The sequence below is a fragment of the Oikopleura dioica genome, chromosome 1, assembly GCF_907165135.1.
Source record: "Oikopleura dioica chromosome 1, OKI2018_I68_1.0, whole genome shotgun sequence".
NCBI classification, from domain to species: Eukaryota; Metazoa; Chordata; class Appendicularia; order Copelata; family Oikopleuridae; genus Oikopleura; species Oikopleura dioica.
Genome location: NC_137291.1, coordinates 1,410,755 through 1,437,673, shown reverse-complemented (window position 1 = coordinate 1,437,673; position 26,919 = coordinate 1,410,755). Strand labels below are relative to the sequence as shown.

The following is a 26,919-nucleotide window of genomic DNA, read 5'->3' as shown; positions in this document are numbered from 1 at the left end:
TTTCGACTTTTGGAATGAAAACTTGTGATCTTTAGAAAGAAAACCGGGCTTGTTTTATACGCCACGGATTTAATTCCCAGTGACGAGATTCATCATTCAGCAAGGAAATATTCCTCAAGCAAATGAGCTGGAAAAGAATATTACGAAAGTGTCTATATTTTTCTCCATTTTTGTAAGACTGTTCTTCCTGATTGTTTGTTTATTTATTTATTTACAGTTTTGGCTGAAAGAAATCAACAAGGAATCAAATATACGGACTCTTTTTTGATTTTTTCTTCTTTCCTTTTTTCGTTTTTTGCGGCTTAAAAATGTTTTTCGACTCGAAAATTGCGAAAATTTTTCTTACCGGGTAGGCACTTTGACTCGTCATATACATTTGTTGATTCATCATTTGAGGATTCATCTGCGAGTGCATTTGCGGATTCATCTGCATTTGCGGATTATACGGCATGCTTGCGTATGGATTTCCATACATCATCTGCTGAGTGCTCATTGGAATCGGTTGAATGCTCTGCATCGTGGAATAGGGAGGAGCTTGCTGCATCATTGGCTGTTGAGGTAGTTGATTGATTGGAGTCATGGCGGGAGGAATCGTCGGGTTTTGAGAGGACTGGACGCTTGGGGCTTGGCTTTGAAGGTCGTTTGCTAAAAGAGGTTGTTACAAAAAGACCTCGATCGGATTTTATCGTCACCAATAGAGTCTCCTTCCCCATTTTCGTCCTGGACATAAGCTTGATTTTCCTGCTCAGCTTGGCGCTCACCCATTTCCATATTTTCCTCCTTCGCATCTGCATCTGCGTACATATCGATTCGATTATTTTCGTCAGATTCCTTCTTCTTCCTCAAAACGAAAAACCAGTAAAAGAAATATCCAACACCGCCAATGACCCCGACGCCGAAGAGAATTATCAAGAGCCACATCCACCAAGTTATCTCAGTTTCTCCGGGTTGGCAGTCGAAAACGGGGTAGCTCTGATTATTTTGCAGCTTGATCTCATTTTCAGCCAGGATGTGTTCGAGTGTTTTTTCTAAAAAATATATTGAGTTAAGATCGAAAATAAACATAAAGATTGAATTTTCTTTCCTATTGTTAGGGATCCTTAGGTCATAAGGGTTAGGGTTACTCATTGCCAATAGCCTATTGCCAATAGGTGTAACGGTCTAAAAATCAGCTTACCCTTATCTCTTTTAAAGGCTTTAGTTTTTTCTTAATTATGAATCGCCAGGTTCCAGCGATCATTTTGATGGTAATATCATCCAAATTGGCCAAGATAAATGGATTTTAGGACTAGGCTAATGTCCCGGATTACGCACTAAAATTGTTCTAGCGCTCGGAAGAGGGTGATTAATCCATCAATCAGCCCGTCGTTACTCTCTGAACTCGTTACTCACATAAGTTGTTTGTGGCCGCCGCAGCGAGCTTCAAGGGCTCAAGAAGTATGAAAAAAGAAGCAAAATTGAGGGTCAATTGGTTTGAGTACAGCTTGAATAGCACTTTTTTGGCCCTTCTTTGATGCTTCTTGAGCACTTGGTGCTCGCTACGGCGGCCACAATCAACTTCTGTGAATTGTTTCTAGTAGAACAAAGCGTGTTCTAAAGTCTGAGAGTAACGACGGGCTGATTGATGGAGTAATCACCCTCTTCCGAGCGCTAGAACAATTTTAGTGCGTAATCCGGGACATTAGCCTAGTCCTAAAATCCATTTATCTTGGCCAATTTGGATGATATTACCATCAAAATGATCGCTGGAACCTGGCGATTCATAATTAAGAAAAAACTAAAGCCTTTAAAAGAGATAAGGGTAAGCTGATTTTTAGACCGTTACACCAATAAGTTATTGGGCAAGGGTTGTTATTCTAATCCTTTTTGAATGACCAAGAAAGGCTTTGATACCATACTTACTCCTTTGAAGAAATATACAAAAGTATCAAAATATCGTCCGTTACGCTTGAATTGAGACTGTTCCTCATCAATTCATTATCCAAATCGTGAATAATCTCATGATGACGCGCTATTCTCTATCTTTCAAATTAAAGAATCTCACCTGGTTGTAATGGATCGACGCAAAACCCACTCGCTGGTGCTTGAATAATGACTTCTTCGCCCATTTCAGAAAAGAAATTCATGCAGAATGTCCTCGCTCCCGGAAACTGCGTTCCAAAATCCCGGCAAAAATTTGGGTCAATGTCTTCGCCATCAGGTTCGCATTTCTGGGAGAAATTCGGACTCGGCCAGTATTTGTGATCTTTAAAGGTGCAAGTAGGGACGTTTTTGCAAGCATCGAACCAGCCGGAGCAGAAATCAGCGCAGAGGGGATAATCTTTTAGCGCGTTTTTTGTTGGATTCAGCCAGAGGAAATTATTGGGCGAGCATGTCAGGTCGAGGTGGATTTGTTTGGAGAGATTTATGCATTCTTCATCTAAAGATTCAAGACTGAAAAAGAGTCACGAGTCGAAGACTTACGGTTGACAATTTCAGTCTCGTTCGAGCACCCTGAAAATGCCCAGACATCGATTGAGGCCGTATCTTCTACCTGACTGTACATTTCTTCTGTACAGCAAGAATCGCATCCGTAGAAATATTCATTTCCTTCGGGCAATGCTTCTGGCGCACCATCTTTATAAGGACACACATCTGCCGGGTCGATGAGAATTTCGATTTCTCTGCTTGACATATTTTTTTCACGGAAATTTCATTTTTCGGCTCAAAAAAGATCGATCGAATGAAAATGTATAAAATATTCTGAAGTGGAAAGAAAATCAAATGCTTGGTGAGGATTTTTATTGGACGGAAAATATTTGCGCAGGAATGTCGTTACACTTCTCCAAATGCGAGTGAGATATTCAAGCATGCCAATTGTGCAAATAATGCAGATACTTAACTTTTACGCATCAAATACAGTAATGACTACAGATGGCGCTTTTTAATGAATCCGAGCGAAGTTTGAATCTCGAAAGTTGAAGAAATTATTACGATTTTTTGATCAATCGTTCTGGTATTTTCGACCGTTTGCAATAAAAAAAGATAATTTTACCGGGATCCTGATTATCTTTATCTTGAGTTCGGCGTTTAGGGAACACGGCGTGATTCTCAAACGAGGCTTCTGGAACATCATAAACAAACACAAGTTTTATTTTGAATCAGAACGCAAACAAAATTGAATGATGTGCAGCCAATCTGGAATTCTGGGCAGAAGTTCTAAGCTCAGATAAATTATCTATGCCCCCGGGAGCCCCAACCTAATGCGTAAAATAGGGGCTCCGACTCCGGACCCCGTTTGAGGTTTTCAGTCCCTAACCATACCAACTTACTCAAAAGATATTGGAGGGCTCAAATCATTGGCTTCAATCATAGTGGCTATGACATAGCCTCTATCTACGATACTTGATCTTAGCAAGAAAAGCCCGAAAAATTGGATAGTTTTTAGTAGTTCTATTATTATAAGTTTATAACTAAAAAGACAAAAATGTCCAAATTCTGGCAAACTATCCAATTTTTCGGGCTTTTCTCGCTAAAATCAAGTATCGTAGAGGGGAACCATGCCAAAGCCGCGATGATTGGAGCCTATTATTTAAGCCCTCCAATATCTATTAAGGAACTTGGTATTGTTAGGGACTCAAAACCTCAAACGGGGTCCGAGGGCGAAACCTAGCCCTCTGGGTTAGGTTTAATTTTCGGGAGACCCTAGCTTAGGGTCAGCTCGAGTAATAAGTTATCATTGATAACCCCTTACAGTCTCAATGTTTCATACATCTAACTCCCTAACGCACTCAGAACCAAAAATTTGGGTGCTTCAAAATTTTCGATATTTTCATCGAGAACGTTGATGAGGGGTATTCTCGTTGTATCCAAATATTCTGGATTCCCGTTGGATCTTGCTTCGAACATCGTCAAATGATCTTTATCATGCTCGGCGCTTCCATCGCTCGCCGAAATGCATTCGAAATTAGAGAGATATCTATGAAAAAATAAGAAATGAAATCCAGCAGGATATTTTTACTGCTGTATTATCAGTTTTGGATACGAAAAGAGAGCATTAAGAGAGTCATTTTCAGAAGAAATCTTGTAAAAAAAAGTTGTTCATTGTTGTTAAAATTTTCATATCCAAAGTAAGATACTCAATAATTTCCTTGTATCAGCTGATCACCCGGACACTCTTAATGATATTGGATGTGCAGGGGCCATCGCAAGACGAGGCAAACATCATGAATGTACATTATTCGAGTCATTGACGAGTTACGGAGGCAGTTGTGCTTCTACTCGAACATTCGCTCAAGATGCGTCGATTCTACCAGATGAAACGGAATTGACAGATACTTGGGAAAATTTGGAGTCGTCGAATGGTTGGCGGTTTACTGAATTTGATATAAATGGGTAAGAAAAGAAATGCATTTCCTTTCTGAAAGACGTTTTTCTGGGCGGGTGTCAGGAACCGACAAAAAAAATTCGACAAATTTTGCGTGAAAATTTTCGACCAATTAGAAGCTTGGATTCGGCATACCGACCAATCAGCAGCCGAGAAGCCGCCCACGCAAAATTTGTCGAATTTTTTGTCGGTTCATGACGTCAGCCCATTTTTTTATCTGAGAAAAATTTATGGACCGTCCTTCACTTTTTTCAAAAAGCAAATTATGAATTCTAAAAATTTTGAAAAAGAATCAAAAAAATAATATTAGGGAGAGCGTGACCGGGCTGGATGAAAATGGAGCAGACAGAACCTACACTGCCTATGGTCAAACGAATATCAAACTTACTGTTCGTGGAGATGCAATTCTGACGCAAGATGAGATCACCTATTTGACCGACGGGGATCCTGCGACTGCTCTTGTCTTCGATGGTTTCACCGCTGCAGACAGACCTGCTGACGACTTTCACAGCTTGAAATACGAGTTTTTCAGCAACAAAATTTTGAAGACCCCGAAAAGGATGCTAATTCAGAAAGTTGAATTGACGGTGGTAGATCCTGATCAACAAACATTCGTTGATTTGTCCAACGTTCTCTATTCCGGCTACAGTGGAGCGAAGGCTGATCTGTCTCTTGGTGCTATCACTCTCGTAGCAAAAGACAGCAACGGAGATTACGCCGAATACGCGAAAAGCGAATATGATTCCAACACCGAAATTTTCACCCTCCAGCATCGATCAAGTCTCTACGCAATGGTCACAGACAACATTGAGGTCCGAATCCGCGACCCAAAGGTAAAAATCAGCAGTTTGAAAATATTCGTGTTCGACTGTGAGAACCCGGCAATTGAGTCTACTGGAACGTCGGAAGAGGTCTCAAAGCTGATTGCTTTTGCGAATCCAAACTATGAAAATGCAATGATTGGTGACATCTCGAATAATGTCCTGAACATGTGTCTTCGATTAGGCCTGGGCTCGGCAACCTGTGTGGAAAACTTGATTCAGGGTTTAATCGGGATCCTGACTCAGGCCTTCCATAAAGGTTGCCGAGCCCAAAGTAAGGCGCTAGTGCAATAAATGCTGATGGTAGCCCTATTCCTCTTGCTGACCATACACCGGTCTACACCCTTCTCGAAGAAGACGGAGGCCCGAGTGAAACCGAATGGCTGACCGAGGGTCCATGCAATCGCGCAGGCGCCGCCGTAGACGTGTTTTACACCGATGATTGCCTCGAAGACGATAAATCCATGGCCGACCTCAAAGTCGCTCTTATCCAATCAGATGAAGCGATCGACAGCGTTACGAAAGCAAAAGCGGCATGTGCTGCTTATGGAATGTACCCCGCTTATTCTGATATGACGATGGTCCCTTTTTCGGGCGACAATGGAATTGAAATGGGAACCCTCTATCGAATCTTCAAAAAATGGGTTGAAAAATACAGAAGCATGGGGAACGCGATTCAAATTGTTCAAGAAGACACCCTTCACACGCAATTCATCGGATGGGTCCTTGGCGCGCAACTCGGCGAGCACACATCATCTCAGAATAATCCTGTTACGGAAGTGAGAGTGATGGGGACGAAGAAACAAATATTTGGCCCGTCGGGCTCGCCAGAAGGCTCTGAAGAAACTGGTGGATTTGGACTATGCAGTGAGGGTCTCTATTTTAGGTGAGTTTAAGATTATTTCTTTTGAAATTTATGCCTTTTTATTTCAGTGATAAATGGGGCGGAAGTGCAGATGGGAGTTTTGGCTTTGATCAAGCATGGTTGAATTATGTTAGTGGAAGCAGTGTTGCCGCCGCTGCTGAGAAAGGAGTCATCATGGATGTCACTTTCGATGGTCTTGGAAATGAAGGTGCCTATTGCAGCTACTGGATCAACGATTTCAGCTACCAAGCGATCATGTGCGCATCACGTGACGAGCCAACACCAGACTGCTCCTCGCTCCAGTTCTGCGACGATGCGACCTTTACCGCTTCCAACCCTGAAGCAAATCTGCGAGAACAGACATTCACTTTTTGCTGTGGAAGAATTCCTAATGACAAGTCAGAGGGAAACTCGCAATCGAGAAATGTAAATGCGGATCACCCAATGGTCTTGGAATGGCAGTTCAACCTCGATTTCTGCTTGAATGTTGACCCCTGTGCTTTGGACCCAGGGCCATGTGGAAACGGAATTTGCACGCCGGTGACATCTGATAGGAACAGGCTTCATTAAAACTATGTGTCATTTTGGAGCGCACTGGTTATGTCGCCGAATATCGCTGAATGTCGCGGAATGTCCCTGAATGTCGCCAAATGTCGCTAAATGTCGCCAAATGTCGCTGAATGTCGTTTTTTTTCTATTTTTGGCGACATTTGACGATACGTAGCGAAATTCGGCGATTTTTTGCGACATTCAGCGACATTTAGCGACATTCGGCGACATTCGGCGACATAACCAGTGTCGCCCGTCATTTTAAGCTTTTTTTGTAAAAAATAATTTTGACGAAAGAAAAGCCGATTTTAAGATACTTTGAAGGGATATTAGAATCCGGGCAGCACAGCATGTATTACACCTGCGAATGTCCTGTTGGAACAAAACTTGAAAAAGGAGACCCCTTTACTTATGTTTACGACAATCCAAGCGGAGAAGCCATCAATGATTTTCAAGATTACACGACAACCATTGGTTATGAATACAGTTGCGTTGATGTTAATGATTGCGAGTTCACGACTTGTTCTGATTATGGCCTGACATGTGTTGAGGGAGCAATGGGTGGCTCGACCTGCGAATGCGCGGATAAATCAGTGAACGCTGTTTGGGATGGAGCACAATGGACTTGTGGCGAGCCGGAGGTCGAAGTTGGATACTGCGAGGGACTTGAGCGAGAGCGAATGCCAGTGGGTTTTCGAAAAGTTTGGCCGACCAATTGGGTGAATGGAGGAGCAAGTTGTTCAGCTCCTCCTTGCTATCCTGATTCCTCCCTCATTGAAGACCAGACTTGGAAGGGAATGTGGATTTCTCCAATGTGGGCGGATAAGGACCCGGAAAATCATGCAGCCATTCGATTCGACATCATTGGAGATCGAAAAATAAAACAATGGACTCTTGCCGACAATTCGATAGAGTACGAAGTAGATCATCTTTTCGACGACGACCCAAACACTTTCTTTGAGTTTGATCATTTCAACCAATCATACCAAGCTTCCGATATTCCTGATTCGCATGACTTTCAGCTTAATTTTTATTTTTTCGAAAAAGATGACTATGTAACGCGGAAAAAGATGCTTTTCGATCGTGTTGAAATCACTCTTCACCAATCAACAATTGATCGACTCCAGTTCGGCGGAATTTCAGAGCCAAGTAATTTGCCAGGAGCTGAATATAGAGGGCCAAAAATCGAATTTGACCGAACCAGGATTTATGCACACATCAATGATGTTGGCTTTGGCGATATATTGGACACTCGATGGGACTTGAGCGGCGAAGGAGATGCGCCAAATACATACGAGATCAGCGTTGGCTCAACTAACCATTCGATCGTGACTGATGCCGTCTTTTTGGTTGTCACTGATCCGGCAATCAGAATCGCAGAAGTCAAATTTCACTTTTTTGACTGCGAAAGTCTTGAGCCGAAGCAATATGTGAACCCAAACTATGAATTTGGAAAAATCCTCGACATGTCATCATTAGATCATTCTGCTTGCGGAGCCTTTCCTCTCGACCCAGCAATACTTGACAAAGAAGTTCCCCTTGCGATTTCGGACGGAAACCTTGGTCTCGCAGACGCTGTCAACTCTTATCACCATTTTGAGTATAGCAACTTTGGAGGGGATCCGACTTACACTGTTGATCTGATGGGATACAAATACGCAATTATTGAAAACATCAACAGCGGTCCAAATGACATCGATGACCTCGAAGGCATCTGCGCCCAATACGATATGACACTGCCTTTTGGAACTGGCATGGAAAGCTTTTCAACAAGCGGGATTGGACAAGCAATCGATTATTTTCAAAATACTCCACATGCTTCATGGTCTGAAACAGTCCCAACTTTCCGGGTTTTTCTTGGCATAAAAGCTGATGGCGCTGATTCCTTGATTCTATCTGCGCCCTCTGCGACTCCAGTTTATTATGGAGGATTGCCGAATCATAACGATCCGGGTGAATGGGGAACGGATCTCTGTTTGGATGACTTTTTGCCCGGTGATGTTGTCGAGAACGAATTTAAACTTTGCTTGGATCAATGTGCTAGCGAAGACGTTTACGCTGCGCTTTTTGACACTGGAACCGGAGAATACGCAATTGAGTACACGAGAGGAGCAAGTGGCGAATGCGGAATGACTATCGAACAAATAGCCAATTCTCCCACAAGCGCAATAATGTGCATGAAAAAAGTTCAAACGGAATATCTCTGTGGGAGCTCAATCAATTGCATTGACGAAACAGTAGATAGCAATTTTAACACTTACGACACTCAGTGCTGTGGGATCGCTGGCGTTACTTCAGCTGGATCTGGCTATGATGCTCATATCTGTGGCCCTTCCGATCCTTGCTCTCTTCACTCATGTGGAACTGATCACACTTGCGAGGAGCACTTGGAATCGAGGAAAATTTGGGACTACCACGGAGACTACAAGTGCAATTGCAAAAATGGCGGTTTCTACTACGACTTTGACGGGAAAGAATGCCTCTTGGTCAATGAATGCGCAGATGATTTCCACTCCTGTGGATGCACTCTTTGCGTAGATGAAGAAGAGGGGTACTCTTGTGCGTGTGAGACCGCCCAAAGTGTTCAAATTGACGAACAAGGTGATGCGACGTGCTTTGAATGCCCATGTGACATGACTTGTGACAACGGCCCGGGGCTGTGTACAAAGAGAGAGGATTGCTCAGTTGATGCTGGTCAGACTTGCAGTGGAGATCCATGCGATGCATTTGGCCTCAAATGCCCAGTTGGAGGTCCTTATGTCAAGCCCGGCTCGCCTGGCTGGGTTTTGCCAGATCCATCCGTACTCACCTGCGATGGAGCAGCTTCTTCCGACATTTGCGCATGGGACTGTGAAGGTGAAGGCGTCGGCTGGAGCTGTGAGCAAGAGTATTGTTTTTCGAAATCGGACTGTATCTTCCGTTGCCCTCACGGGACAACATGCATGAAGGCGAATTTTTGGGAATGCACTCATCCTTCTGAATGTACTCAAATTTGCACGGAGGAATTCAATCTGGACTGCGATTGCCCAGAGGCACATACATGCCAGTCCTCCTTTGAACATCCGAATAATGCTGATGCATTTATCTGTGGAACAATTGATCAATGCTCCGAAGATCCGAAAATCACGTGTCAAGATGTCTTCAAATGGGAAATCAATTCGCACCTCTACAAGTGCTTTTTTGACGGATCACCAAATTACGAATGTTTGGACGACACTTGGGACTATCTTCAAGAAAATTGCTACCCGCCGGAGTGTGAGCCAGTTCCATGCACTGCGACCTTTGAAAACAAAGAACGCTGTGTAATGGGATTGAACGGCACTGTTGATGGAGTCCATACTTGGGAAGAGTATTGGGCACAGTACGAGGCCGGAAACATCGAGTCATCAAGAAGAAGGAGAGAAACCGGGTCTTGGGGAACGATCGGAGTGACAATCAACTGCATCCAGGGTTACAAACGAGACACTGATGCTGGCGTTTGCAACGATGTTGATGAGTGTTCAGCTGATTGTGTAGCTGACGAGCTTTACGGTCTTTGGGACTGTTTCAACACAAACGCGCTGTACACTGGTTTCACCGACATTACATGTACTGATACAGTCAACAACGATTGTAACGTCGGCTTTTGTAAAAACATCGAGGATACAAATGGCGCTGCTACTGCTGATAACATCTGCGTGAAAATTGAGTCGGAAAACGAGACAATCAACGTCAATAATAAAAACGATCATCGATTAACTCCGTTCAAATGTGTCAATACACTTGGATCATACTACATTGATTGCGCTCATGGATACATGAAAGATCCGAACACTGGACTCGACCCGACAAGCCCAGATATTGAGTGCATCGATATCAACGAGTGCGCCGATAGTGTAAATAATGAAGCTGCGACTACATCTGTCGCGAATCCGCTATGGAATGATGTTTCTATCGAATGTACTTCAGCCAGTCTTTGCACTGATAACGAAGGAAGTTACTCGTGCACTTGGGAATGTGCAGCTGGCGTCGATTGTACTGGAGATCATACGTACTGTGAATTCGACGCAACAGCGGGACCTCAGTGCCACTGTAAAACGGGATATGTTTACAATGCCGGAAGTGCTCTTTCTCCGGACTGGAAAACAAAGGATGTTGGTGATGTTAGCTGCGTAGACGTCGATGAATGTCAAGGACTCGATGTTGATAGCGACACGGTCAGAATCACTCATAACTGCAACTTTGATAACCTTGATGACCATGGTCACCAGAGTCAACTGTGTACCAATACTGATGGGAGTTTTTACTGCTCATGTCTTCCTGGCTATGATTTATCATACGATGAAATCACTCAACAATACAGCTGCACTGACATCGATGAATGTGATGAAATAACCTATAATAATCAAGTTCTTCATAATTGTCTTAGCGCCGATTACTGCATCAACTTGGATGGATCATACACATGCGATAACGAGTGTACTGATCATACGGTTTGCGGGGATCATGGTCGATGCGTTGTTGATCATGATGGTAATCTTTTCTATCTGATGGGAATTCACAATGGATACGTGGATCCCTCCACTGACAAAACCGCAAAAGGAGAAAAATGTATATGTGATGAAGGATATGAGTTTAATGGCTCAATATGTGATGACATCAATGAGTGCTCAACGCTTAACTATTGTGACGCTACCGACGCTGGTGGGGCAATCACTGGAGCTATCGAAGCAGAATGTGAAAATCTCGATGGGGGAGTAAATTGCTACTGTCCAAAAGGATATTACGACAATGAAAAAGATCCAGCTACTCCTTACCTTGAGTGTGTAGACATAAACGAGTGCGAAGACGGCATCGCGAATGATCCTCAAGATGGAGACACCGATGCTTGCAATCCTGATTGGGCCTCTTTGACTTCAGTCACTTTCTTAGATGGAACTTCTGTCAGCTCAGCACTCGGTGGACTGCATTGCATTAATACTGATGGATCATACGAATGTTTGAAACTTTGCAGCGTCGACACTTGCGTTGATTCGACTGTAGCCAATCACCCACCTTCAGAGTGCGAGGTTCAGATCATAGGAGATGCAGCGACAGAAATTTGTATCTGTCCGTCTGGATTCGAGTACGATGGAGCACTTGGCTGTGTTGATATAAACGAGTGTGACAATGATCCATGTGATTTGACTGTCACGGGATCAAAGTGTGTCAATGACATTGGCTACTATCACTGCGAGTGTGATAACATAGTTGGAAATACTTTGATCGGATGGACAGTTGGTGTCGGAGAAAATGCAGTCACTTGCACAAATATCAACGAGTGCACTGTCGACTCAGATAATGAGTGTTATAGTATGGAGTACTGCACTGATACTGACGGTGGCTACGATTGCATTGATCCCATTTGCACCGATACAAGTTTCTGCGGCACTTACGCACCTCTAGCTGATCCAAATACTCTTGAGTGCTTTATGACCGTCGACACAGGCGTTGCCGGCTCAGCAGTCAAGGACTGCCGCTGTATCGACGGCTACGAAGCCAAAGGAACATCTGGAAATGGTCTTATTTGCTACAATATCGATGAATGCGCTACCGATCAGCACACTTGCACTGCAGCAGATGAAGAATGTGTCGATATCATGGGATCATTTTTCTGCCGTTGTCCAGAAGGATACGAGTACAATGCAGCGGAAACAGAATGTGTCAAGATAGATATCTGCGATGCAACAACTTATCCTGGCCGATATCCTTGTGGTGCGGATCAATCATGCAACTGGCTCAGTTCTAGCTCTGGCTCCTGGCAAGAAGTTAGCCTTGATCAAGGTGATGCGAAGTGTGGCTGTCCAATTTGCCCTGATTGCAAAGCAAGACATGGCGATTATTCCAAGTGTAATAGTAATCTACTAAGCACTGATTCGACTCTTGTTGATGCGAATGGATATTCAGACAGCATGAATTACTATGATTGCGACTGTCAAGAAGGATACGAGTGGGAACGAGATGGGGATTATGTACTGATACCATACTCAACCTGTATTGACATCAACGAGTGTGAGACAGAACAAGATCCTTGTGGAATCATGCCCATGCCTAGTCGACCTGGTCGCTCTGCTGTAAGCTTATTCAGTAGATCTGGCGCCCGTTTGCAGGTAGTTGAATCAAGAGAGCTCCGCCCAGTTCCAGCATATCAAGCCGTGGACAGCATGTGCTACAGTAAGAAGAATCCGTCTGTTTTCCTTGAGTGCCCCGCTGGATCAACAATTTCCGTAACTTACGCTGCTCACGGTCGATGGGATGAAGAAACCTGCTGTTTCTCTTCTTCTGGTTGTCCAACTTGCGACATCAACAACGATTTCAATCTCATTCCATACATCAATGCTGCTTGTAAGGGTCAAGAATCTTGCGAATTCATCGTTAATGGACAGACTTTCATCCCTGATTGCATCGACAGTTCTACTGGTGACTCCGTTAGAGCATATGTTGATATCAAGTGGGACTGCGTAGCCGAAGTGCGGATCGAAGAATCAGTCAATTCCGGAAGCGACTATACTCAAGATAGAATTTGCATTAATTACCCTGGATACTACGTATGCGAATGCGCCCTTGGATACGAGCTTGTAAATGGAGTTTGTGAAGATATTCCCGAATGTACTCGAGATCTGCATACTTGCACTCACGATGTAGATGAATGTGTCGAAACTGACGGCTCTTATTACTGTCAGGGTGATTGCGCGACGGATACTGACGGGGATGGCTATGTCTCCAAAGCTGACTGTATTTGTCTCGAGTGCGAAGCTGGCTGTGGCGATGCAGGGTCATTTTCTTACTGCGAAGTCTCAGATCATGCGGATGCCCGAAAACCAACCCAATGTGTTTGCCAACTTGGATATGAAAAAGCATCGGCTGATCCGCTCGAGACTCAGTGTGTTGACATTCCTGAATGTGACGACGCAACGATTTGTGGTAGATCGACAGAAAATTGCGATACCTCGGTCAACCCTGATTGCGCCCTGTATGACTGCATCGAATTCAGTGGATCTTATGAATGTCGATGTCCACATGGTTACGAACCTGATCAAAATGATCCCGACCTCTGTATTGATATCAACGAGTGTACCTCCAACAACCATGTTTGCATCGACGCGAAGTTCTGTCAAAACACGATGGGCTCGTATGAATGCATTCTCGTCTGCGACGATTGCAGCGGAATCGAAAATTCTCATTGCGAAATGAACGTCGCTGAAGATGACTTAATTTGCGTTTGTGATGTTGGTTTCAGAAGCGAAGCTGCGCCAGGTGATAAACTTGCGCCAGGAGATTGTGTTGATATCGATGAATGTGATACTACAAACATTTGCACGGACAGCAACGCGCTGTGCGACAATACATTCGGTAGCTATAACTGCAAATGTCCTGAAGGATACGAGCTTATTGTTGATTTCGACTCGTCTGATCCAACTACAACTGAATATTGTGTAAACATAAATGAGTGCGACCTTAGCCGAGAGTTCATTCATCACTGTTTTGACAATCAGACGTGCGTTGACAGCGATCCAGGTCTTGACGGAAGCGGTCAGCTCTACACTTGCGAGGATAACTACTCTTGTCTGTGCACGGACGATTGCAATAACGCTCCCCATACCGTTTGCAAAATGGAATACATCGCCGCGGCAAATCAAGGCGCCACTTGTGAGTGTGAAGTTGGCTACGACTGGATCACCACTGGTGTCATTGCTGATGGATGTGAAGATGTTGATGAATGTAGTGATCCAACATTGAACGATTGCGCTGGTGATCACAAAATTTGTGATAACACGATTGGATCGTATGAGTGTATTTGCCCCAGTGGGTATGAATACGGCATTCCTACCGGTGTAGAGACGCTCAATACAGTTCCGTGCATTGATATTAATGAGTGCACTGATGATACCCACACTTGCGACCCGAATGCTCAATGTGACAATACAATCACTCCCGGCAGCTACGATTGCTCTTGCAATGCTGGTTTTTGGGACAGCGATCCTGCTAATCCTGGACACAAGTGCTACCCAGACTGCCCCAATTGCTCCGCTCGACCCTTTATGAAATGCAATAACGATTTGACCAATCCCGAATGTGTTTGCATCGACGATACATATTTCCGACTTGCTGATCCAAATGATCTCTCTGCTGGCTGCGTTGACATCAACGAGTGCGAAGAACAGACAGATGACTGTAGTTCCATTCAAGTTGGCATTCCAAGAGAGTGCCAAAATGAGCTCTTTGGGTTTTCATGTTGTTGTCCAGCCGGTAGTCAGCTCAATGAGCTGACGGGAGATTGCGAAGATATTGACGAATGTGCTCTAGATATCCATCACTGTCATATTAACGCTGACTGTGACAACCGCATCTTCCCCACTGCGAGCTATGACTGCACTTGCAAAACTGGTTATCGCGGAAACGGATATGAATGCTTCAAAATCGAATGCCCGACAACTTGCGATCCTGTCAGCCAAGAGTGCACTTTCATCAACGATCCAATTCACAACCCACATATTTGGGAGCCAAGCTGTATCTGCAACGAACCAGGATTCGAACAAAATGGCGTTGACGCGAGCAATAATCCAATTTGCGACGACGTTGACGAGTGCAGTACTGGCGATCACAATTGCGATGCTCTTTTCACTACAGGTGGAGGACCGCAAGCTGGCAATTTGCCCCTCATCTGTAAGAACACAATTGGCTCTTTCTCCTGCGAGTGTCCGTATGGCTTTGATAGACTAAGCCACGACGGTGACTGCGAGTGGATCCCACTTGAATGCGCGGAGACATGTACGGCTGAGCAATATTGTGGCCCAAGAGATGATGGAGCTGGACTTGAGTGCAGATGCAATGATGGCCTCAAGACATTTGTTGATGCTAATGGCACTGTCACATGCGAAGATGATGACGAATGCCAAGATTCAAGCAAGAATGACTGTGACGCGATTACGGAAGTTTGCTACAATACTCTTGGAAGTTATGTCTGTCCATGCGCAATCGGCTATAAACAACAAGTTGCTACTAATGGAAGTATAAGCTGTGTAGATGTTAATGAGTGCGACATAAACGAAACCGGAATTGATCCATGTGACATCAATGCCGAGTGCACCAACACGCAGGGAAGCTATTTCTGCGAGTGCGATGAGTGGTACATTGGAACAGGCGATATTTGCATCTTCCACACGCAACTTCCTTGCGAGCTAGACTGCGATCCTGATTGTGGCGACAACGCTGAATGTATCGTTGATGGCAGTTTAATTGGCCCAGCTGAATGCGCTTGCTGGCCTGGTTTCGAAGGCGACCCTGTTGCTGGATGTATTGATATAAACGAGTGCAATATTACTGATATTTGTGACGCCACAGAGATCTGTGTTAACATCATTGGATCATACTCTTGTGTTGAGTGCCCAGAGTGCGTTGACTACGCTCACTGCGCAGTGATGCCTGATGCTTCTATGGGTTGCTATTGCGACGAAGGCTTTGCCCCTTTCTTCGACCCCGATACTTTAGAGATCACTAGATGCGTAGATATTAACGAATGTGAAGATAATACGATCGTAACCGGCTGTACAATCACTGAATACTGCGAAAACACACATGGTGAGTTTGAATGCCGCTGCAAAACTGGATATCGACGGAATGCCGCGGGCGATTGTGAAGACATCGACGAGTGTCAAGATCAAACTCATCAATGTGGTCCGAATTCTATTTGCGACAATATTCCCTATGACATCACTCTTTTCCGCGGATATGAGTGTAGCTGCCCACCAGATTTCATCGGAAACGGATTCGACTGTCTACCAGACTGCGAGCTCTGCGGAGTGAATACGGACTGTGTTGTTCTCCCGGACCGATCAGACAAGGAATGCAATTGCAAACCTGGATATGAACTTGACGCTTCAGGAGAATGCATCGATATCAATGAATGTGAACGAGAGCCACTTACTTCTTGCGGTACCAATACAGAGTGCTACAATTGTGATGGCGACTATACATGCGATTGTAAAGACGGATATCAATTTGATACAAACGGCTTTGATTGCATCGACATTCACGAGTGCGCCGATGTCAATCTTCACGGATGCGCTGCGATCGCCGACTGTATTGAGCTCCCAGGTTCGTGGAACTGCGAATGTCCAGCTGGATTCGAAGGAAATGGATTCATTTGCCACGAGATTTGCCCAGTTATCGGCTGTGGCGATAACGAGTTCTGTACGACAATGACTTCAACATCCGCCGGAACAATTTTCGAAACCCAGTGCCTTTGCAACCCTGGTTTTGAGCGCGATGCCACGGGTGATTGCATTGATATCAATGAGTGCGATGATCCGACGCAGAACATTTGCGACGATGCTATTCCTGTTGAAGTTTGTATTAATACTGCTGGTTCTTACGCCTGCGGCTGCCCGGCCGGATATGCTGTTGGTGGCGAACCGATGTTGGGATTAGTAAGGGCCACGACTGGAGACTGCTTGAATATAAACGAGTGTGATTACGACCACCGGTGTCATCCAAGAGCTGACTGTATCGATACTGATGGCAGTTACACATGCTCTTGCACAGGAGAGACTTATGGAAATGGAAAAGATTGCCCTTGCCTTGATGGATTTGCTGCTGTTAATGAGACATCAGAATGTTTGGACATTCACGAGTGTGATCTGGGAATTCACTTCTGCGATGTCAACGCTGATTGTGAGAACACTTACGGCAGCTACGACTGTGAATGCAAGGAAAATTACTTTGGAGACGGGCTCAGGTGCTTCGAGACTTGCCCCGTCTGTGGAGTCAACGCTTTCTGCTCATTCATTCAAAATACTCCAACATGCGAATGTCACACTGGATACGCAGGAAATCCTGCTACCATTTGCGATGACATAGACGAGTGTGAAACTGGAGCTCACATTTGTGATAGCTACCTCATCCCGGAAAGATGCGTGAATACCATCGGAGCGCATACCTGCGAGTGCCCAATTGGCTACAAAGGTGAAGGTGATGGAGATTGTGTCAATATCAACGAATGCGTCGATGATCTGCACAACTGTGACGTCGATGCTGACTGCATTGATACTGAAGGCTCTTTCGCGTGCGAATGCAAAGATGGCTTCCTCGGCAACGGATGCTTCTGCCACCCAATTTGCACTAATACAACCTGTGGTCCAAACGCTCACTGCACTCTTGCTGATAATCCTGGAAATACCGATGGCGACTTGGAATGCCGCTGCAACAATGGTTTCGAAGAGGTCTTTGGGTCGAACCCGCTCGAGTGCGTCGACATCAATGAATGTCTCGTAGACGTTCTTTCATGTGATCCTCTTCTAGAAGATTGTGTCAACAATGTTGGCGGCTTTGAGTGCAAGTGTAAAGATGGTTTCAAATATCCCGAAGGGGAAAATAGCGGATCCGCAGATTGCATCAACATCAATGAGTGTGAAGATCAGACCGATGATTGTCATAGATCATCACTCTGTGAGGATACTTTTGGAAGCTACACATGCACTTGTGTCAATGGCTTCATTGGGAACGGCAAAGACTGCCAGCCAGAATGCCCAGATTGCGGCGAAAATGGCAGATGTGTTATCATTTCCCAGGTTTCTACTCTATTTACTATTAAATTTACTACGAAATTATTTCAAGGACTTGCCAACTGGAGGTACCGGTCTCTTCACTTATTGTAAATGCGCAGACGGCTACACGACCAACGCCGATGGCAAATGCGAAGATGTCGATGAATGTCTCCTGGATCTTTGCGGACCTAATACGGACTGCGAAAATTTCCCTGGCAGCTACCTCTGTCCATGCGCTGATGGTTTCACTGAGAACGCAGTTGGCATCTGCGATGATGTCGATGAGTGTTCTCTTGATCCGAATCCATGTGATGGGAACGCGGACTGTCTTAATACTTTTGGCTCGTATTTGTAAGTTTTATTGATAACCATATCTGTTTGATTTTTTATATTTGTATATATTTCAAGAGTTTCTCTTCTACGAGAGCTAAAAATATATTATGCAAAATTATTCAATAAAACGCCGGATTAACATTTTAGCTAAATTTTCGAAATAAGGTCTTTATCAATATTTTAAGGTGCACTTGCAACGAAGGATATGCCGGCGACGGCGAATGCTGCAAGCCAGAGTGCCCCGACTGCGGCATCAACGCACATTGCGTTATTGAAAATAACCAGTCTTCATGCGTTTGCAAAGCTGGCTACGATGGAGATCCACTTGTCGAGTGTGAGGACGTTGATGAATGCGACAATCTTATGAATGATTGCTGGATCACAAATGATCTGTGCGTCAATTTGCCGGGCAGCTATCTTTGTACTTGTCCAGATGGGTTTGCTCGCGATCCTGATACAGGTTTGAAGTCTGAAAAAATAAATGCTGATTTTTGTCTCAGGAATTTGCGAGGACCGTGATGAATGCAGCGACACCACTCACAACTGCGGAACAAACGCTATCTGTGAAAACACCGAGGGCTCATGGACTTGCGAATGTCCAACTGGATACGAAGGAAACGGACTTTTCTGTGTTTCCAAGAAGGAAATTGTCCGCTGCACCGAGGATTGTCTCGATACCGAACAATGCGTCTACGACCTGGACAGCGACGAGTACCGATGCGAATGCGCCGCTGGGTATGAAGCCGATGTTGATGGCGTTTGCGTGGATATCAACGAGTGCAAGGCTGTCGTTTGCGATGCTGGATACACTTGCACAAATTATCCCGGAGGATACGATTGCGTCTGCCCACCCGGATTCGAGCACGATCCGATTACTTCAACATGTATCGATATTGATGAGTGTCTGACAAAACAGCATGACTGCGCGGAAACGGCTTTCTGTACAAATTTATCAGGCACAGGGCTCATCGAATTCCAGACAAATCTGAAATATTTGAAATCAAATGTTTTGAAAAGCCCTTTTCTCAGGAAGCTATCTCTGTACTTGTGAAACTGGCTACACCGGAAACGGCAGAACTTGCGAAAAAACCGTCATCTGCGGCGAGATCGACCTGTGCCATCCAACCGCAACTTGCGATGAGCTGACATCTGCACAGGATCTTTACAGCTGTACTTGTCCGCCGGGAACGACTGGAAACGGATTTGACAAATGCGAAGATAATGTTGCCGTCTGCGAACCAAGCTGTGGAACTGGCAAGATGTGTGTTCTCGGATCGAATGGACAGGGAATCTGTATTTGCCAGGAAGGATACGAAGCTAAGGCGGATGGAAGCTGCTCTGATGTTGATGAGTGCGAGACGATTGGCTGCTCGAACGGCATGGAATGTGTCAATCTTCCTGGAAGCTTCCAGGTATTTTTTTTCTTGGAAATGTTTTTTTTAATCTTTCTCTTAGTGTCTTTGCGCTCCAGGAACAGAAGCAAAGATCTCATCCACAGGCGACGTCGTCTGTGGCGACACAAACGAATGTTCCGCCGACAACATGTGTTCCAGCAACGCCAACTGCATCGACTTGAATATGGCTGTCGACGGAGAGCCTTATCGCTGCGAGTGTAAGGAAGGCTACCACGGAACAGGCACAACATGCTGCGATACTAACGAGTGCGGCGATGAGAGTCACAATTGCGACGAAAACGCGACGTGCAAGAATACAGAGGGCAGCTACGAGTGCTACTGCAAGACGGGATGGGAAGGCAATGGGAAACAATGCAATCCAATTTGCCCTGAAAAGCAAAAGATCGGCGCTGACGGAGAAACTTGCGAGTGCAAAAATGGCTACAGACCGGTCGATCCGCCAGGAGACGAGCTGGAATGCGAGGATATCGACGAATGCACGGAAGGTACACTCATTCTTTTCCTTTCTTACCTTTTCATTCTCGATTCTAGAGCTTCATAATTGCGACGTCAATGGAATCTGTCTCAATACTGACGGTTCTTACATCTGCGACGGTTGCGTCGATCCCTGGCACGGAAGTGGCTACAAAAATGAGTGCTGCGAGGAAGAATGCGGCTCCAACCAGGCCTGTTTCTTCATGGAGTGCAAATGCAAGCCCGGTTATTACAAGGACTACATTACTGGTATGAATTTCTAAAAACAAACATGTTCTAACGAAAATTTCAGGCGAGTGCTTCCCCTACTGTGATCCAGTCTGTAGCCGCTTGGAAGTCTGCGACAAGGGCCGCTGCGTCTGCAAAAAGGGCTACACAAGAAACATCCTTGGAGAGTGCGAAAAAGTACCTTGCGATTGCCATGATCTTGCCCAGTGCGAAGTCACTACTAACTCTCTCGGACAGGTGCCACTTTCTCCTAAATCTATTTTTATCACTGTTCAGATGCTTGATGCGGAGTGCGTTTGCAATTCCGGCTTCGAAGGCGACGGTGTCGACAGTTGCGAAGACATCAACGAGTGCGACGTCGATCCGACCATTTGCGGCGAGAATATTGCTTGCTGCAATCTTTACGGTAAAGTGACTTTGAGAAACATTTCGCAACGGTCTTTCCTTAGGTGATTTCGTCTGCGTCTGTCCTTGTGGATACCAGTACGTAGAAGAGACTCAGAGCTGCATTGACATCGATGAATGCGCATCAGGATCGCACGCTTGTGACGAAACTCAGGATTGCTTCAATCAAGACGGGTAAAAAGAATTTTCTTTTTTCAAAAAACTAGAATTTTTTCTCAGTTACCACGAGTGCGCATGCCGACCCGAAGATTGCGGACTCGTCCTGGCCAACAAGCGAATCGAAATGCGACTTCCTTGCGTCAAACCCGAGCCTTACAATCCCTAAGTCAAAAATAGACTTGATCACTTTACTTAATAAATTTACCGTACTTTTCCGCTGTAAATACATGTGTACAGAATCTCGCTTTTGAACAAGTTTATTCTACAAAACCCGAGTGCCCTATTTTAAGAGTTTTTGAGTCAACTAGGTCAAAAGGTGAAACCAATTCGAGAGTTTTATTTTACGAGAGGGGCTCATCATAAATGTCAGAATAATAAATTATAGTTGATGAATCTAAGTTAGAGTGTTAAAAATAGCCTAAACTCAAAAACAACACACCCATTTTTATTTTCCTTTATATAATCTGGAGTAGAAAATAAGGAATTTCGACAAACAAAATCGACAATTTTCCGAACTAAATTCCACAAAATTTTCGACCAATCAAAGGGACGGATTCGGGGATACCGGTTGGGAGGCAGCCAATCAGATTTCAGTATTTCAAATTTTCAAAAATAATGTCGAGATAATTACTTCGACCGTTCATGGACGTTTTTTAAATTTACCAGGGTTTTGCGACAAAAAATGTCGGCCGAAAATTGTCGACTCATGAACGCCCCGAAAATAACTCTGTATAATAAAGAAAAATATTTCAAAATTAAATAATATTTCCATAAAAACGTAATTTGGCAAAAAAAAATCAATATGGGCAATGTCGACTGGATTGTTCGTACGAAATCAACTTCAGTAATAAGCGCTATAAAAAGGCGTCAATCATGAATTTGGCGCATGATAATGCTCTATAAAAGCAGCGCAGAACAAAAACCTTCCACGCCTTGTCGCAGCTTTTTTTCAAAAACAGACTCAAAAACAACCGCTTTTTGGAGTTTCAAAAAGTCAAATTCTCTTTCCAGGGAAGAGCCAAAGAAAAAAAAGAACAAAAGTCACGTGAGAAACGGGCTGAGAGCAGTCAGAGTGTGAGATTGTCAAAAATAGCGACTCAATTAGTCAGAGAGTTTCAGACTGAATTTGCGCCTCGCACTGAATTGAGAGTTATTAATGGTAGGTCAGCTTGTTTTTTTTTATTTTTGGGTTGAAAAATTTATTGAAAATTAAGAAACTCGTTAATTTTAGGCCCAAAAATTTTTTGCCAGATTTTTAGTCAAATAAATTTTGAAAAAATAAATAAGGGTGTCATAATGATAATTTTCGTTTTTGACCAAATTTCTTAAATTTCCTATAAAAATTTAAACAATCGACAATCTGTTGTTTTTCTTTTGAAGCATTTTCAAAAATGACCAAAAATTTCAGACAAATTTGAAGTACTGCAACAATGTAGCGTCACGCCGCCCCTCGGGCTTCCGATTGAGCCAGGTCAAGGAAGAGACCGAAGACGATCTATTCGTCTACAACAGTCACGTGGAACTTCTCGAATCGTCCTCCAGCTCGATTGAAAACAACAACGACAAAAACTGCCAGCACAAGAGCCGAGAAAACAAACGAAAGCAAAGTATGGAGAAGAAAATGTTGAAGCTTTTGACTCTTCTTTGCTCAGGTACAAAATCGATTTTAGTAAAAAAAATTGACCAAATTTTTGATGAATTAAAAAAAAATTAATTAATTTATTCAGAAAAAATCATAAAATCGACGATTTTTTGAAGTTTTTAGTCAAAAAATCGATAAAAATTCCAAAAAAATCAAATTTTTTTTTGGCTAAAATTTTGAGTCGAAAATTATTTTTTACCTTTATTTTTAGCCTCAACAGACCAAATCGACTAGAAAACGCTCGTTCCGCAGCTTGGAAAAGTTTATTATCGATAAATTCAGATAACCAAATTCAGTGTGCAAACAATCAATTCTGTCCAAACACGAAAAATGGAATTTTGAATAAATAGACCAATGACGAGCATCTTTTCTTGTCTTTTATTGTCTTCCTGAGATCCAAGGGCAACCACTCTACTTTCACTCTTTTCTGCTTTTTCTTCGAAAATTATTATGAAATCCTAAAAATTCTAAAAATTTTGAATTTCAAGCGAGACAAAAATGACGGAAGACGGAAAAATACTCACAAGACATGTTTTGATGAGGCAAAAATACTGCAGGGATATTCACTCTGCTGTAGATTCAGGTACGTAGATTAAGGTTCAAGCCTTGAAAGAAGAATTTTTTTGAAAAAAATAATTCTTAAAAAAATATTTCCGAAAAACAAATTTTCAAAAAATTTGATCAAAAAAATTAATTTTTTGAAAGAGAAAAAAAAATTTCTAGATTGAAAAATTGACCAACTCATAAAAATAATTGAACAGCCAGTTTTGGCTTATTTGTTGCTGAGCACAGAAAAATGAGCTCTGTGTTCACAGGCTTGGTTCGAAAGATTTCTTTTTAAATATGTTGTCAGTAAATTCCCAAATTCATAAATGAGCCAAATTCAAAGCAAATAACATTGTAGCCGCAAATGTCCGAAGGAAGGACATTCTTTACGCTGTTGAAGGAGGTTTCGAGGCCTTTTTTCGAGTCGAAAGTTTTCTTGTTTATAAATGATTGTGTTCAGGCGATGTGAGTTGGTTGGAACTGTCCCTGGCGCATCAGAACAACAGTACAGTAATTGGCTCAAACGGCGAAACCGCGCTCCACCGAGCTGCGAAAAAGGCCAATTATCAAGTGATTCAAAAGCTCCTCGACCATGGTTTTTCCCCACTCGCCGTAGGAAAGGGTTCGAAAAGAAGAATTCTTCCTCTTCGATTTCACTGATCAAAACCCTCTAAAAAGACAACAACGGAAGAAACGCCCTATTTTGGTTTGCTGAAAACGCGCCGCTGAGGCGAAAACTGACAAAAGCCAGCAAGGAGACAATTTCAAAGTTGACGAAACCGCACTTTTCTTCCGACAAACGACACATCCAGGTCCGGTTCCAACATGCTAAGCAGCTCACTTAAAACCAGAAAAATCTTGTTTACGTGAAGAAAAATTGTAACTTGGATTTTTAGACCACTTTTTTCGGCTGATTTTTTGGGTTAATGATAAAAAAGACGAATTAAGCATTCAAGGAACCTAAAATAAGGGAATCAACTTCGATCTCCAAGATCAAGACGGCTACACCGTCATGCATGTCGCTGCCAAGAACGGCAACTGGCCCCTCTGCGAACATTTTTCCAGCCTGGACCGCACCCTCTTCCTCGTCAAAGACAACAACGGAAACACCCCCGAAGACATCGCCGTTCTATTCAATCGACGAGAGTGCTCCAAGCAGCTCAAACACGCGACCGCAGAGTACGTCCGGGAGCGAAAAACGGAAGAATACAGGAAGCTTCAATTGTTCAAGAAAAAATTCTGCGATCTCCAAAACGAAGCTCTTTCCGATTTACTGAACTCGAGATCTGATCGCTCGAGAGAAGCATTTGTCGATTTTACCAGCTCCCTAAAGGTCCTTATTTCATCCCCTTTTTTCCTTATTCAATGATTTTTGAAGGGGTCCTCCGCCAACCCGAGCGCGAAAAGTCTTCCACGAGAAGAACTCCTCCACGGTCTTCGAAGCCGACTGCGAATAGCTGGAAAAGTAGACGCTTGCGAAAATGGCGAATTCGAGTCAAAAGAAGCAACTGAAGGTTTGACCGTTGTAACTCCCCAAAAGCCTCGAGAAAGGAACGGTCAGATAAGAATTTAAGAAAAGTCCAATTTTATGTTTTCAAAATTGCCCCTTTAGAAGCTGCGAGATAAGGCCGCAGAAAAATGAACACTCCTTGCAAGTAGCGATAAGAGATATCTCTCAACGTTTGGGGTAAGGGGAAATTTCTGTGTGTACTCCAGGATGCAAGTATCCTTAGTACTTAGAGCCTCTTTGAAAATTTCTGACCTCTAGAAAGAAAATTGACAGAGGACTTCCAAGCGCCTCTTCCGCCTTCCTCGGGGCTTCCTGTTCAAGTAAGTAGATGAACTTAACCCGTTAACAGGGTGGTCGATTTCGCCTACGCTTTTGCCTGTCGATGATTGAGTGAAATCAAGGATCCGAGGTTGTGATTGGCTACCCGTTTCCACGCGTGCAGGTCAAACCTGCACGCCCCTGTTAACGGGTTAAGGGAATGGCTTAGGATAGATGAGAATGACTTCTGCGGAGCAAAATCGGGACCCCAATATTTTTTGTGCTGATCTTGTAGCGCAGGTTCTGAGGAGTCGATTGGTACAATTTTTATGTGTCCAAGCCACGGAATATCTCAAATTCTAGTGCTTAAAGTACCTGAAAATGTCAGGTCATGTCCCCCTGTATCTCCGAAAATTCTCAGAAATATAAAGAGATTTTGATATCGTTGGAAAGCCCAGCTCAAACTGATTATGAGCACTAGTTGCGCAATAAAAAATTCCGAAAAAATTTTTTTTGAGAAAAGTTCTTGTCCCAAAAAATTTTTTTTTCGTCGAAATTTTTTCTTGCACACCTTGTGCTCATAACCAGTTTGAGCTGGGCTTTCTAACGATGCCCAAATCTCCATATATTTCTGAAAATTTTCGGAGATACAGGGGGACATGCCCATTTTTCAAAGGGGGCCCTTGTGACGTCATAGGTGATGACTCAGACCCTAAAAACTATACCATTCGACTCCTTAGGAGTTGCTCTATCTAATGAGCACAAGAAATATGGGGGTTAGAATTTTGCTCCGCAAAAGTGATTTTCAAGTATCTAGGGTTAGGGCTAGGGTAAGCGTTAACGTAAGGGTTAGGGTTAGTGTAAGGGTTAGTGTTCATAAATTGGAAGGTCATTTGATGAACCGTTAATTTAATCCAATTATAAACGCCAATCATTCTTGTAGTTGGCGCGGACAAAAGCCGGACGACCCTTAATTTTGGCCAAATCCGCCAAAGTGCGCGGTCCCGAGCTGCCCATGGACACGGTGAAAACAAAACTCGGCGATGGACTTCCCTTTCGCCCGTTGAATAACGGATCTCACTGGCAGGTAAGCATTTTATAATCGCCATCTTCAATTGTTCGAATTTTCAATTTTAAGCCGCGCCACGTTGATGATAATTCCAAGAGGCAACACAGCGAGGAAAAGTACGAGACGACGGTTCAATTCCACTTGAAAAGATAAAATCAACGATGTCCGTTTTTCGATATTGCTGAAGATCATAATAAATGCATAAAGCTAAAAATAAATCAGCTTTTATCATCCGCTCAAAAAGTTGGAGCCTTTGGGAGATTCGCTCGCCTGTGATTGGTTGAACCAGAAAATACTTGTTTCTTATTGGCTGAGAGAAATTTACGAGTCCCTTCATTCTACGACCTTGAGAAAAGCCCGAGAATTCCGTATTTGAAACACGTTTTAGTTTACGCAAGATATGATATCGCTTTTCAAAAGTGGAGGTTTTAAAATTGGCCAGTTTTGAAGCCCTTGAAGCTGGCTTCTTTTCATTTGCGGTCGGCGCAAATTTTAGCAGAAGACCATATTTCTGTCATTTTCATTTCTCCATATCTTGAATTTTGGGCCAATTTTTCCGGCGATTATGACGAGCCAAAGTCAAAGGATGAAGATCGAATTCGCAGCTCAAAACTTCTAATACCATATTTATGTGCTCGCCGAAAGAAAACTGATCCCATTAATCTGACGCGAATCTCCAGACTGAGTTTTCAATCTCCTCTTACGCAAAAAATTC

The 26,919-nt window shown here is 43.6% G+C and overlaps 4 protein-coding genes and 1 long non-coding RNA gene across 7 annotated transcripts; 4 read left to right on the top strand and 1 right to left on the bottom strand.

The window, feature by feature from the left end:
* Window positions 1–244: 244 nt before the first annotated feature.
* On the bottom strand, window positions 245–2,733 carry LOC145705911 (uncharacterized). The gene is made up of 5 exons (XM_081783415.1): window positions 2,464–2,733; window positions 2,045–2,419; window positions 693–1,028; window positions 347–645; window positions 245–301 (listed from the first exon to the last, which is right to left on the bottom strand). Exons 1-5 carry the CDS (start codon window positions 2,672–2,674, stop codon window positions 245–247), a joined length of 1,278 nt encoding a protein of 425 aa, XP_081639541.1. The 5' UTR covers window positions 2,675–2,733.
* Window positions 2,734–3,975: 1,242 nt separating this feature from the next.
* LOC145705878 (uncharacterized) lies at window positions 3,976–6,622 on the top strand. Its single transcript, XM_081783383.1, has 5 exons — window positions 3,976–4,065; window positions 4,115–4,374; window positions 4,677–5,410; window positions 5,467–6,073; window positions 6,121–6,622. Exons 1-5 carry the CDS (start codon window positions 3,976–3,978, stop codon window positions 6,620–6,622), a joined length of 2,193 nt encoding a protein of 730 aa, XP_081639509.1.
* A 296-nt stretch (window positions 6,623–6,918) lies between these two features.
* LOC145711188 (uncharacterized) lies at window positions 6,919–21,417 on the top strand. Its single transcript, XM_081788919.1, has 11 exons — window positions 6,919–18,189; window positions 18,236–18,516; window positions 18,684–18,958; window positions 18,999–19,454; window positions 19,528–19,910; window positions 19,954–20,398; window positions 20,445–20,636; window positions 20,680–20,852; window positions 20,892–21,021; window positions 21,065–21,194; window positions 21,240–21,417. The coding sequence occupies exons 1-11, from the start codon at window positions 6,952–6,954 to the stop codon at window positions 21,343–21,345; spliced, it is 13,809 nt and encodes a 4,602-aa protein (XP_081645045.1). The 5' UTR covers window positions 6,919–6,951; the 3' UTR covers window positions 21,346–21,417.
* Window positions 21,418–22,116: 699 nt separating this feature from the next.
* LOC145711196 (uncharacterized) lies at window positions 22,117–23,185 on the top strand. Of its 2 annotated transcripts, XR_014135131.1 has the most exons (4): window positions 22,117–22,253; window positions 22,299–22,338; window positions 22,588–22,831; window positions 23,033–23,185. It is a non-coding gene; the product is annotated as an uncharacterized LOC145711196 (long non-coding RNA). The 2 variants fall into 2 exon arrangements; XR_014135130.1 differs by having other exon boundaries at window positions 22,128–22,338.
* Window positions 23,186–23,203: 18 nt separating this feature from the next.
* Window positions 23,204–26,421, top strand: LOC145711189 (uncharacterized). 2 transcript variants are annotated; one of them, XM_081788921.1, is made up of 9 exons: window positions 23,541–23,636; window positions 23,711–23,770; window positions 23,828–23,983; window positions 24,046–24,179; window positions 24,338–24,700; window positions 24,746–24,908; window positions 25,130–25,197; window positions 26,079–26,222; window positions 26,274–26,421. In XM_081788921.1, the coding sequence occupies exons 1-9, from the start codon at window positions 23,618–23,620 to the stop codon at window positions 26,355–26,357; spliced, it is 1,191 nt and encodes a 396-aa protein (XP_081645047.1). In that variant the 5' UTR covers window positions 23,541–23,617; the 3' UTR covers window positions 26,358–26,421. The 2 variants fall into 2 exon arrangements, with proteins under 2 accessions (XP_081645046.1, XP_081645047.1); XM_081788920.1 differs by lacking the exons at window positions 23,541–23,636; window positions 23,711–23,770 and adding an exon at window positions 23,204–23,404.
* Window positions 26,422–26,919: the final 498 nt, after the last annotated feature.